Here is a 13,722-nt window from a genome sequence, read left to right as displayed (position 1 = left end):
CTTGCTCTTCTCCAACTGCATGATGCTATTTGTCTCTTTGATCATGAAGGTGGCACTACTCTATATAGGCTACCGTATAGTATATAATTGAGTATTTGTAGTTTATAGTTGAGAGAATATTCTAGGTCCAAGATGAAACTAACAGAAGGGCAGGATGGAGAGCAAACCTCACAAATACCAATATCTGCTAACTTCAGCACCACGGACAGCACCATGGATTCATCAATACAGCACAGTTAGGCTGCCGATACTTCGTGGTCCGAGCCGTAGATTCTAACATGCACAAACCTCAGTCAGATAAAGGATCGATGAGTCAGACAGACTATCTATCATATTAAAGTAAACACCCCCTCTGCCCCTGCACTCCCTCTGCTACTAGGGGATGGGGGGGTGGCAGGTTAACAAGGGGGGGGGGGTGCATTTTGTTCATGCTTGAGATGAGATGCTGTCATAATCTTTCCCAAAGCTTCCTGCCACAGCTGATCCACCCTGACATTCAAATATTAGACAGTACAAAATACTAACCATCAAAGGACCCCTCTGGTGCATTTTTGATTTTTTTCACGCAGAGCTTTTCTGCTCAATTAATTAATACATTTGATTAAGTAAACAAACAATTATAAAAAAATCATACTGGATATTGGATGATAGTAGTATTAAAGGACCAGTCGCCAAAAAAAAAAACAAAAAACCATGATTAACATATCTCAACTTTTGATTCAGCTCTTTCCAACAAGAAATGCTAATATAAATCACTTCAGACAGAAGATATTGCTTTGGGTCTGTGCCCGACACATCAATACAGAAATCCACCAATGGCCAGAAGATATCTTCTGAATCTTCTTCCAAATCTATCACCACTTTAAATCAGGCTTTACAACCAGCACATAACACGTAGTGGTAAGACACAGAGCAGCAATGATGAGTTATTTTTAGACAGATGATCGCAGCGCAGGCACCGACGCCTCTGTGATCAACTCAATTGAGTGGAATGATGACTTATCATTATCCATTGTTTTGCAATTATCGTACTGGGATGGTGAGATAGATGACTTTCCCAGTGACCCATAAACATAAGTTGACACTTTGCTCCTTCTGCTCTGTGTTTATACCATCTGTCAGTCAAATATACAAGCCGTTCATCATCTCGATCTCTTATTTGATGCTCCCATTCATTCTCCTGCATCAGCAGCCTCCAAAGTGCCTTCTTTTGCATTACGGCTGTAACCAGGAAAATCTTCAGAACTGAAATAGTTTTTGATTGCTTGTGTTATCGACATCTCTTGATGGTTTCCTCTCGGCAGGACATGGGTGAATTGCTACTCAGCTGTTCTTTCATTGACTTGATTTGGATTTGGCATGCTGTATTTCCACTGAGCTTTGAGATTGTGCAGCTCTTGTAGCATCTGTAGAGAAAACTGTTTCCTAAATATTTGAACTATAAGAGTTGTAGCTTGAGCTGATAATCCTCCCATGTCAGTTTTTCATGTTTATTGAAATGCTTTCACCCTTGCTGTGTCCTTGCGTGCAGAGCGGGCGTCTGTTGCTTTCAAAGTATTCAGATTCAGAACAGTTTCTTCCCCACAGCCTCACTCTTATTTTTCTCTTCTGCATGTCTTTCATATTTTTTTCTTATGCTTCTCTCTTTGTCTTTCCTCATCGTTATCTTCCTGTCGTTAACCTCACCTCGCTTCCCTCTCATCCTCTGTTGTCTGGTTGCCATGGTGAAACAGTTGCCGCAAAACTGTGTATGTGGCTCTCAATCTATTGTCTGTCTGTGACTATGGTGGTTAAGCAGATGCTGCCAGCCAATCAAATGTCTCTACTCAGACGGCCCTGTCTAATGGGATTGGTGAAATTGGTGATTTGCAATTAGCATCCCAGACATTACAGTGAACACACACGCGCGCGCGCACACACACACACACACACATAATGTTTCGGACCAAAATTGACCTTTTCTCCAACTCATCAGACTGCCAGCTGGTGTCTGAGGTGTGTGTGTGTGTGTGTGTGTGTGTGTGTGTGTGTGTGTGTGTGTGTGTGTGTGTGTGTGTGTGTGTGTGCATGTTCATGTGCGTGTGTGTGTCTGCCTGTGTGTGACTGTGTGCCGGGGTTGAGTAAATGCCTGCTGGCTGTCTGAAAGAAGGCTGCTGGGTAGCTGATATGTAGAAGTATACCTCCTCCAGTTTCCTGTAATCCAGCTCACATGAGAGGCTGCCAGCCCACCAGCCAGCTCACAGAAAGCAGACAGAGTCTTGGAAAGGCACTTGACATTTCACTGGCATTTCACAGAGAGGACCCTGGAGCCTCTAACTGGGCTCCTCATTAATTCCCCCCTCACTCCTTCTGCAAACACACGTTAGCGGTGGCCCAGGGAGGGTTTGTTGAAACTTCTGTCAGTACCGGGACCCAACTGAGAAATTTAGCGAGTCAAAGTAGAGGCGTAGCTAATGGAAACAGATTGCTACATGAGTCATGCAAGGACTCAAGAGACACTGGTCCTCTGGTGATTCGGGGTCTGAATCGTAGATGGCGGAACATTTTCATAAAGTGCAGCAGTTCATTTTGAAATATTATTGGAGAATCAGAGGACGAATTGATGTCTGCAGCTGATGCACTGACCATGTTTTCAGATGTTTCAGGCTTATTCTGCCTCAGTACACAGCTGCCATCCCATGGAAAACACAGTGCACTGCATGTGTTTTGACCTTATGCCCAATCCCATTGAAACTCAGTGGAAAAATATTGGCTTTACAATATATTCACACACTAATTGAATGATATTCGTTAACTGGTGTTGTATTTGCATCAAGGATCAAATGATGTGCTGTTGCATTGTTCGCTGTTGAGTATTGGAAAAGAAGTACATCGGAACTGGATTTAGGAGCTCCATGATGATATCATATGTTTATGTGCTATACAGCAACTATGAGCAGGAGCTATGGATGAAGAGGGCACTGTACTTTCTGCTCTCACCAGCTGTGTTTTCACTTGGAGGCTCCCTGATGTGAAACTGTTAAGTGGTATGAAAGAGGACTGATCAAAGAAATATGTGATAAGCTCTAAACAGCTTTGAGGATAGCCAGCTTGGATGCTTGGAGGGGAAATCCAGATCAGGCGGTGGCTGAAGTGCTTATACAAGGAGCTCCTGTTCAGTTCTAACCACCTTCAACTGCTAACCCAGTATTAATAATAAATCTTGGCGATAGAATGATAAATACACACATATGCACACCTTTCCAGATAAACCACACTACATACACATGCACAGAGAAAGAGAAATTCAGTTTTAACCAATCTCAGTTTTCATGATGTTTCAGTAAAACCCTCTCCTGGACAAATAAAAGTTTCATTTTCATGCATTTCAGTGCATCAGCAAAGCAGCAAAATGACATGCTCAAGTCTTCAATGGCTCTAATATTGATACTGTATATATGTTTGTGTCCCATTCAGGCTACCATGGCTTGTACTGTGAAGAGGAGTACAATGAGTGTCTGTCTGCCCCCTGCCAGAACTACGCCACCTGCAGGGATCTTATCAATGCCTATGAGTGTGTCTGCACACCACAGTTTGAAGGTATGTATGCGTGTATATGATTGACTGTGTGACTCTTTTTAAATGCAGGCACACGTCTGTAAATCGTTCTGTTTGTGTGTGTGCAGGCAGACACTGTGAAATCTACAAGGATCCATGCCTGAAGATGCACTGCCAGAATGGAGGCCACTGTGAGAGCACAGGACTCAACGTCTCCTGCGTCTGCTCACCTGGATACCTGGGTGAGCGCTGGTCCCATGATGGAGCAGTAGACTACCTGCCTATTAGCGTGATTCACAGGATATGATTATAAAGCTGAATGCAAGTACTGTATATGGTTCATGATGCTTTTAATAGACTGCATTAAAAAGACCTCATTCAAGGTTAATAAAGGATAAGATGAGAGTTGCACTTTCTGCTGTCAGCTTTGTTGCTCTAGCTGTTCTTGAATGCAACCTTACATGTCCACATAGGGGAGAAGTGTGAGGTCGACATCAACGAGTGCAAGAGCAACCCTTGTTACCATGGAGGCACCTGCATCGACCAGTCAAATGGCTTTACCTGTCACTGTCAACCTGGGTGGGTTGGGCCCAGCTGTGAGATCCGTAAGTCAGCCTGTCCGAAAACTCCTGTTCAGCTATTAATTTAAAATCTGACATGTGGAACGCTGCATGCTTCTGTGTGTGTGTGTGTGTGTGTGTGTGTGTGTGTGTGTGTGTGTGTGTGTGTGTGTGTGTGTGTGTGTGTGGGCAGGAATGACTCACTTCCATATGGGGACAAAATGCAAGTCCCCATAAAGTAAATCATTAAATTTTAGGGTGTAGACTTGGACTAAGGTTAGGTTAAGTTCAGGTAAAAACGTGACATCCTGTTGGAGGTCACAATGGGCACTGGCTCAGGGGAAACAAAAGGGGGAAAGACATAGTCTTGTTAAAAAGCCGTTTATAATAAAATCAAAAGATAGTTAAAAGAGGGTCCTCCCAGAAAAAGCCTAAAGGAGGTTCATGAACCTTCCGTTGAGTAAAAGAATAAAATAAGTAAGATAAAATAAAATCCAATAAAATAAGGTAAAATAACCGATAAAACATAAGGTAGGACTGCTGTATTTATTCAAGGGGCAGTCCAAGGTGCAGGTGGGTCAGCAGGAATATAGCATGACTGAATTAAAACTCTTTTTCCTTAAGGTCAGGGTCAGGGTCAGTGTTAGGCAAGTGATGGTTATGGGTTGGGTAAATCTCCAGGAAATGATTGGAAGTCAATGTAATGTCCCCAAAATTGATGGAAGCCCAACTATGTGTGTGTCAGACCTGCAGTGGAAGCCAGCACACACTGAGGACACCCTGACCAACATGCCCCGCCACTCCCTCTATATCATCATCGGAGCACTGTGCGTGGCCTTCGTCCTCATGCTCATCATCCTCATCGTGGGCATCTGTCGTATCAGCCGCATCGAGTACCAGGGCTCATCGCGCCACGCCTACCAGGAGTTCTACAACTGCCGCAGCATCGACAGCGAGTTCAGCAATGCCATCGCCTCCATCCGCCACGCCAGGTCAGTGACAGAGATTTGTATGAACTGACTGATTGACAACAAAGCGTTGCACAGGAGGAGTGTTACAGAAGTGTTATGCAGTCTTATTCCTCAGACTCAGACTTATTTAGTGACAGTCACTAAACAGCTTTATGTAAGCATTAATGTGTTTTTGCCGTATTCAATGAGGTGATGTTTTACATTGACGCACCACTGCCTGGGAAGTAGTTTGTCATTTTTAAAGGGGAAAAATTTTCCAGATGAACAGCGATAAACCAGTTGATGGAACAATCTCATCTCGAGGTCCACTTATAGCCTTTTCTGGAGCTTGTAGACCACGTCATACTCCAGAACAAGATAAGATAAGAGAGACTTTAATGTCATCCATCTGTACACAGAGGGATGAAATTGTGTTCCTCCTGGTCTCTGGTGCAGAACAAAAGAATGAATGATGAAGCAGTCAAGCGAGTAAGTCAATTACTGCATTCAAGGTCAAGGATAATCTGTCAAGCTCAACTTAGCTGTGATGCTCTGGAAGGAGCGTTTTATCTTTTATCACCATCCATCTTTTATCACATCTGAGAAAATGTATTTCTTCTTTTTCTGGGAAAGTTCACATTTATAACAGACAGGTTCATTTACAAACTGTGGGTGTTGACTTGAACAGGCAGGATATGCCTGACATAAGACATTATTGCTTTGCATTGTGGGAAGTGTAGGATCCAGCAGTTTTAAAATAAAAGGCAGGATACATCAGGCTCTGCTGCATAAATTATCATATTGTCATTCATTCTTATTCTTACTTAATTGCTTTCTGTCTTTTGTGTGTCCCCTTAACTTAATAGAAGTTCAACACTGAATCACTGAGGTTCCCCTTTTAATAAAAGTTACTGTTTACTTTTGATTTGTCCCCATATCACTAGCCCAGTACTAACAAAGGATGGACTATGTTGCTAAATTTGATGATACAGTATTGATGCACTGTTGGTGTTGACACTCTTTTATTAGATTTGGCAAGAAGTCCAGGCCTGCCATGTATGATGCCACTCCCATCGCCTATGAGGACTACAGCCCCGATGACAAGCCTTTGGTGACCCTCATCAAGACAAAGGATTTGTAAAACACAACCATCCCAGCCCATCACAAGCTGTACACATCACAATTGCACATGTACACATGTGCACTCACATACACACATACAGAAAGTCAGCATAAATCTTAAAGTATTTCTTAAGAAAAAAAAATAACTGCTAAACAAAATTGAATGTAAAGTGGAGGGAAAAAACATCCAGAACATACTCTGTAGTTATAAAAGAACAAATCTGGAATTTGATACATCTATTTTCCTGTCAAAGTCCACGATAAGGCTTTATTGTAGCATAAGAGCATACTTTGCATTACTTAAGTTATTAATAATGGGCAACACTGCCAGGAACCTCTGCTGTACAAGAGTGATGACTTTAGTCTGCACCAGACTGTCTGTCTGTCGGCGTGGGCCAGCAACCCCAGAGCCTAAATTTCTAAATGTAAACTCAGCAAACAGAGCTGACAGCAGTCCGTACAGGTGTTGTAGAAATAGGCGCACTCCTCTTGGTGCATACACTGTATCTTTTTCTATATCTGAAAAAAACAAACAGAAAAAAAACACTGCAGTAGGTTGCCTTACTTCATGCATGGTTAGATTTGATGTTCTCTGCATTGTTTCAAGATCCTTTGTACTCGGTTGTGGTCGTTATTTTTCTCATTGCAGTTGTATTTCTCTCTGTCAAGAGTGTGCCAAATATTTTCTTTGGGGTAATTTGTGGTCACTAGATAAAATACATACATGTATAAAATGCTAGTCACAGAATTTATCTTTTTAAAATACATATTGTCCTGTTCTTTACATGCAAGTTTCTCAATGGTGTATGAGTAGTGAAGAAAGTGGGTTAACTGGAGTTCTGTGACCCTACCATCCTACTGTATGTATTTCAGTGATATTTAGGAGAGTAGGTAGGTATATTTCTCACTGCACAGAAAAAGTGTTGGTTTTACTCAGTGTACCTGTTTACGCCAGTGTACAAATTCACCTCTAGTATTGACAGTGTTGAATAGTTTCTGGATGAGAGTTCCTTTGCTAGAGCGGCCTCTGACTAGCTTTAGGGTGGAGCAGAGGGAGAAGGCGGAGGCTGAGAGGGGTGATATCTACTCCAGAATATATGTGCTTCTGTGTCCTGCCAATCGGAAAACTCTCTGTGTGTGCAGCTGTGTTGTTCCTCTCAAGGTCAAGCGATGTTTTACCGATAGGCTCAGCTAATCCTCCGATTTTTTTCTCTCATTTTAAACACAGCAACCACATGATTACCTATTATCTATGTTGAATGATGTAAACAATAAAGATTCAAGTGAACATAATCTACAGTACTGAGCCGGTGTCTCATGTGAATTCATTTTGTCTGAACACAGGCAGCCATACAAGAAGTTTGCCAAATAAAAATGGTCTGAAAATGGTCTACCCCAGGTTGTAGCTGGCTCCCAGGGCCCTAGACAGGATAGGCTGACATTATTCTTTGACAGTAGCCAGCTAACATTAGATTAATAACGTTAAGTTAGCCACTGTGTGAGGTTATCAGAGCGTTACATTAAAACTCAAATTGCTTGATGCTTTGTTAGGTATAACCCTTTCTCTAAAGGCACTGGTTATACTTAAGGAGGCATCAGCTAATTTGACCCAGTGGTCACTGATGGTCCTTTAAATTTGCACAGGCATATGTATAAAACTGCAGGTCTGGAACTGCTGCACTCAAATCAGCAGGGACTCTCCAGCTCTGCAGCGTAATGTGTCTCAGCTTCCTTGAGAACCGCTCATCCAAACCACTTCACACTTGACACTGCACTTCCTTGGGTCCTCAGCAGCACACCCATCGAGTGTGAAGTCAATTGGATGAACACTTGTCAAGACATGGAAGGACAGAGATTCCTCACATTTTAGTGAGATGGCCATTCGAGGCAGCTACTTTCTGACTCAGAGACAAGACGTTATATCATTTCATGTAAAAATTATGTTTATTTGGAAAGCTGTAGTAGCTTCACACAGGTTGCCCCAATATATGTTTTATTGTTAGAAATATGTCAGATTGAAAGAAACCATCATTTTCCTTAAACTCACAAGCCACAATTATCTGAAACAATAATATGCAGCATTAAGCTTTGGGTGTGATTTAATTGTTCTGAAATCGTGGGTCCTGGTCTTTTAAAAAATGTGTAAACAAAAACCAGGTTAAGAAAAGCCAATTCTTTACAGCGTCTGTTTTTCTGCAGTGTCCCAAGGTCATATCCAGCAGGCTGAACCGTAAGCCGTGGGAAAGACCTTTTATGGAGTGTTGGTAATGTGAACACCCTCAGTGACCTCAGGCTTTATCCAGATGTTCCCCATGTAAACATCTATAAATACAGACTGCGACTGCGGAGTCATGTCGCTCAACACACCTACATATATCATGTGTGTGTGCAAACGCACATACGCACACATTGCAGGAGCACCAGATGTCACCGATGACTCTCACCTTTGCTTATGGTCTGCTTTGGAAGCCTTGTGCTTGGCCTTTGCCCCCTGAAAGCCCTGGAGGGTCAGAGTATTCACTGTTTGGTTTGACACATGTCCCAAAACACATTGTTTATTATAGAGATTCTCAGTCTCTTTCAATGCCTCCACCTCCAACTGGGCAAAAACGCACTTGTGTGGTTTCATTACAAAACTCAGTGGTTAAAATATGTGCTAAAGTTGACAGCAGTAAGATTAATTCAGTATTTTCCACAAGATAATGGATGACGCTTCAGTGGATTCCCTGACTTCACGTTTAGAATAACAAGGTCAGACCAGACCCATCTTAATTCAAACAAACTCTGAGAAGGACAGAATGTTTTTTTGTTTTCAGCTTGTTTTTGAGAAGCTTAAGCAGATCAGAATGTGTGGGCACGACTGCAGCAGCTCACCATAGACTTTGTCCTTAGATGACTTTGGAATTATGAGAATAGAGGACTTTAAACTAACCAAGTTTTTATTGCCACTACCCTCTGAAATAATGCCATGCCATTTATGTTTGGTTTTTATACAATCATTTCCATTTTAACTGCATTCCTGCACACACTGGCCACTCTGGTCTGGATGAGGCTTTGAAGTCCTCCCATAATGATGCTAAATATCACTGCTGCGGGTGCCTTTAATTAGCCAGTTTATGTTGATTTTACATTAAATGAATATGAAAACTGGGTACTTGCAAATGTTTTTATCTGAAATTATCAATAGCAGACTTAGCTAGTGAATCGTTTTAGCAGCTCATTTTCAGCCATTGTAGCCAGAGTTGTCAGGTTCTTAAAAATATGTCAGGATGGATCCTGTAAAAGGAATATGAAAGCAGTAATTAACATCAGCATTCATCTGAACTCTACACTGTGATGGGATGCATGGGATCTGTTTCAGGGCAGAAAGCAAATCCAGTATTCACTCTCACTTCACTGTCCTCTCCAATGACTCCACCAACAAGTTGCTAATGTGTGTTTCATTTGGTGTTGGCCAGTTTGTTTTTACAGAGCATTTTGCCAGAAATAGCTGCCTGCTGCTGAAAACAGTGTTGATGAGAGCAATGAGAGTGAATTATTACAGCTGCAGGCCATAAAACCAAAACAATTGGTTGAAAGATGCTGAATGGACTCTATCACATCATATATAGAAATTTAGCCATTGTTAATGAAAGAAGATTGATTAGTGCAGCTTTAAGATGAGTCATTTCATGATTAAAGTACCAGTGTGTAGGATTTAGTGGCATTGAACGATGAGGCTGCAGATTGTAACCAACTAGATATCAAGGGGGGTATCCCCCTCCAAGCATGAAGCACTTGTGGCGACTGCTAAAATGCAAAAGGCCCTCTTTAGACCCAGTATTTGGTTAGTCCAAGCCCTTGTAGAAACATGGCAAAACAACATGGTGGACTCCATGGAAGAGGACCTGCTCCCTCTGCAGAAATAAAGACCTCATTCTCTCTCATTCAGGTGACTCTAAGTTGAAAATATAATTCTGAACACTATATTACATTTCTGCCAACAGATCCCCTTAAGTCCTTCACATTGGACCTTTAAATAATAACTTGTGTGATATGGTCCAGCTTAAGTCGTCCACCCTGTCATGATGCTGAAACTTTAAATAAAACAGTTTTAGAATTCCCCACAGTATCTAAACAATATCCCATTAGCATAGTTACACAAACAACTTTCTGTCTGGACCTTAAAACCACGTTGTCAGTCTGGGTGAAACATCGATTTCCTAAAGCTCCTGAACGCAGCATGAGAAGCCGAGCAGCCACAGAGCGCAGGTACCTCCACCTGCTGGCCAGTCCGACAACTACAGCCAGGCGGAGCAACACATCCTTCATTACCGAGCAGTCCGGACTGAAGGAGGGCAGAGAGGCAAGCCGTGAAAGCGAACAGATGTGAGCCGGACCACGAAAAGAGAACAAGCTGTAGTAAAGACGGAGAACGGTTCATTCTGCTAATATGTGGCAACCCGCGTCGGAGCGACTGCAGGTAAGATGCGGGTGTGTGTGAGGCGCTTCTCGTCGACAGGGCGGCGGTAAATAAACGCTTGAGCCGTGTGAACGGTCGCTGGAGCCCGCCGTGCTGTGCATGGCTCCAGCCTGGAGCGACTTGCTACGGTTTCTGAGCAGCTACAGATGTTTTGTGAGCACCGTCTTTCTCTCGGATGCTGGCCGTCGTCTTTGAAATGTTACCAGCTAGTTCTGGGCATCCAAACCATCTTTTTTCCAGCTAATGCCTCTGTGTCTAAACGGGTCCCTGTTGGTGATGCGTTTAAACGCACCTATTCACGTTACGCAAGCCGGGAGGACAGAGCAACACACTGTACCTCCGCTGCATTCCTGCGTTCATGCACCGCTGGATATTTTCGTAAAAAGGCAAAGACACGCATGTCCCAGCTGCGCTTAAAATGGCTATTTTGGCCCACAGGCCTCTCTCACCCAACAATGTCTTCACACTAACCTACTGACTGCAACTGCAGGCCTCCCCTCCTGTTGTCACTCTTATTTTCCCTTCATGTTGTCACATCAGGATGCTTTCCCTCTCCATTATTGTGTGAAATCGCTTACACAAATCAGCAGACTCTGGTTCGCAACCTGCCGCCTGTGACCTGTTAAAAAGTGAAAAAAAAAGCCTCCCTGTTAATGACACGTAGTTTGATATCCAGGGGCAAGCCGCGCACCGAGCCTGGCTTCGCGTCTCCTGCAGACGTAATGCTCTCCAGATGTCGGCCTGCAGACTGCCTGCCAAGTGAACTTGCACAATCCCCTCTTCTGCCCAGGCGTCAAGAAGATGGAATCACGAATTATTAAAACCGAGAGTTCCGGTGTTTAGATGTGGGGTTAGGGGCCGTTGTAAAATGATCCAATAAACACGCATCCGCACGACCCCAACACCAACCCCCCCACCCCCACCCCGACCCTTCGCTTCTTTTAAACACCCAAGCTGTGCGTGGTGGTGCCCGCTCACGTGTCGCCTGGCACATGGAGCTGAGTCCGATGGAGGTGAATTGAGTAGTGCCATGTGATTTTTGCATGAACTCAGAGTGTCAGGCTCAACAATTGTCTCAGAGCCACCGCATGTCTCACTTTGAGGACATTTGGATAGCGCGTGTGAGGAAGGACATTAAGGAAAAATGGCCACATGAGCAGCTCTGTAGTGCAAGGTTGTCCTCTCTCCATCACAGCAGTTTCTCAGAGTGAATGGGTTTACTTCACTAGTTTTACTGAATGTGTCTTGAGTTGAAACCTGAATTCTTCAGTCCAGCACTCCCACACCGATGGTGGAGTGAGATCTGGGATGTCATGTTCGCAAATGTCAACTTATCCACCCCTTCACCAGCGCTGTGCTGATTCCTCTGACATCCTCTTTCTGTGAACAAACAGATATGATTTTGCTGCTGTTACAAATGGGAAACATTTGGATTCAAATCAGAAACTTATGCATGTATAAAAGTGGGCAAAGCTCTAAAGGGGCACGCCACTGACTGGACATTTCACGGTCAGGTTGCAACTCACGGGGAGTGCGGCTGTCGTCCCTGAAGGGAGCTTTCTAACCTCTGAGATCAGGGTTGTCTCAGCTTGGCTTTGGAGACTGTCCTACTGGAAGCCTGCTTTACAAACTGGGGCCATGGCGCTCGAAAGACGAGTTAATGTCATGTTGAAGCTATCGTAATTACAAGATTCCGACTTGCAAATAGTGTTCACGTCAACATCCAAGCAGTAATTATGAGGTGGTATACTCAGACTTTTCTGAAAACTCCGATATGTCCAATTAGGAGCTTCTCAGTAAGAAAGTCTTGAGTTGTGATGGAAATGGTCACACGCTGTGAGCCCCTGAAGCGCTCCCGTCCAGACAACATGACATGAACTCAGCATTACCAGGCAGGCTATTGTGCTGCATTGTGGGAGATGTAGGATATGGAAGTGCCACACTTACTGGAAGGAAAAAAGGTAGATTTGAAGGAATCTGATAAGCGTCTCTTGGCTCACAGCAGCTTACCTCCTGGACTCCAGCTGTGGCCCAGAGTTGATAAGGAGTTTTACATGTTTCTGCTGTCCACCTCTAAACTCTGACACGCAACATTTAAGGTGAATGATTGTGGAGGAGAGATTGGATCATCAAAGTCCGCCTGGGTTGCAGAAACCCTTATGAATAACTATCTGGACCGTGGCCACATGGACTGCCAGGATTGTTTGAATCGGTAAATAAAAGGTTATAGTTTGAAGTAACAGTGAGCGGCAGCCATATTTAGACCGGTGACCTTCACCTCCTCTGAGCCGAGCATAATGGGACGCCAGGTATCTTATCTAGAATGTACTCGTGGTTATTATCTTCGTTTTTTTTTTTTGTTGTTTTCATTCACGGTGGCATCCGTCCATGTTATTCTCGCTTGTGCTGTCTTCTGTTGCCATAGCAACACCTGATGTCTTGCTGCATTTTTGTCTCACGCTCGGGCAGGAAGAGGAGGGAGAGAAAGAGATAGACGGAGGTGGAGGAGATGCAGGTCGCCTCACCAGTGGCGAGCTGCTTTTTCTGATGGCAATCAGAAGTGTTTTGGAACCAAAGTGCGTGTGTGTGTGTGTGTGTGTGTGTGTGTGTGTGTGTTGGTGCTGCATTCATGCCTCTCTGTTTTTCTCTCCCTCCGTCTGTCTTTCTCTCTCCGTCCGTTTCCCCATCCCTCCTAGCTCTCGCTGACCACATGCCTCCAACAGTTTCGGGGGCCCTTCCTCCCCCAGGCGAGGGCCATGTTAGTTCAACGACAGCTTGCACAATATGCAGTGGTCTGGGTTCAAATGCACACACACACACACACACACACACACACACACACACACACACACACACACACACACACACACACACACACACACACACGCATATGCAAGTTGGCAGGCAGGTTAAGCACGCATATACACAAGCAATAACATGCTTCCTTTTTGAGTGTCCGTAGGGCGACCAAACATGTTTTTTTCCTCTGTCAGCAGCTCTTTCTTTGGCCATGGTTTCCACTTTTGACACTTTAATGTGTGTGACACTGACAAACAGGGCTGGGCACGTAAAAAGATGTGGACATGAGCGT

General features: G+C 43.8%; 2 protein-coding genes across 2 annotated transcripts in view; both read left to right on the top strand.

Annotated features, from left to right (window-relative positions):
• dner (delta/notch-like EGF repeat containing) overlaps positions 1-7,475 on the top strand; it is a 54,275-nt gene extending 46,800 nt beyond the window's left edge. The window contains exons 9-13 of the mRNA XM_070970633.1: positions 3,457-3,579; positions 3,666-3,779; positions 4,011-4,142; positions 4,843-5,089; positions 6,077-7,475. Of these exons, the coding sequence (XP_070826734.1) occupies positions 3,457-3,579; positions 3,666-3,779; positions 4,011-4,142; positions 4,843-5,089; positions 6,077-6,188 (728 nt within the window). The 3' untranslated portion in view covers positions 6,189-7,475. The remainder of the gene's footprint in view (positions 1-3,456; positions 3,580-3,665; positions 3,780-4,010; positions 4,143-4,842; positions 5,090-6,076) is intronic.
• Positions 7,476-10,439: 2,964 nt separating this feature from the next.
• Positions 10,440-13,722, top strand: part of pid1 (phosphotyrosine interaction domain containing 1) — a 30,558-nt gene continuing 27,275 nt past the window's right edge. Inside the window, exon 1 of the mRNA XM_070970884.1 lies at positions 10,440-10,631. Within this exon, the coding sequence (XP_070826985.1) occupies positions 10,602-10,631 (30 nt within the window). The 5' untranslated portion in view covers positions 10,440-10,601. The remainder of the gene's footprint in view (positions 10,632-13,722) is intronic.

This window comes from Chaetodon trifascialis, chromosome 9, assembly GCF_039877785.1.
Source record: "Chaetodon trifascialis isolate fChaTrf1 chromosome 9, fChaTrf1.hap1, whole genome shotgun sequence".
In the NCBI taxonomy this organism is placed as follows: Eukaryota; Metazoa; Chordata; class Actinopteri; order Chaetodontiformes; family Chaetodontidae; genus Chaetodon; species Chaetodon trifascialis.
Note: the sequence above shows the minus strand (reverse complement) of the source record. Positions and strands in the feature narration are given on the sequence as shown.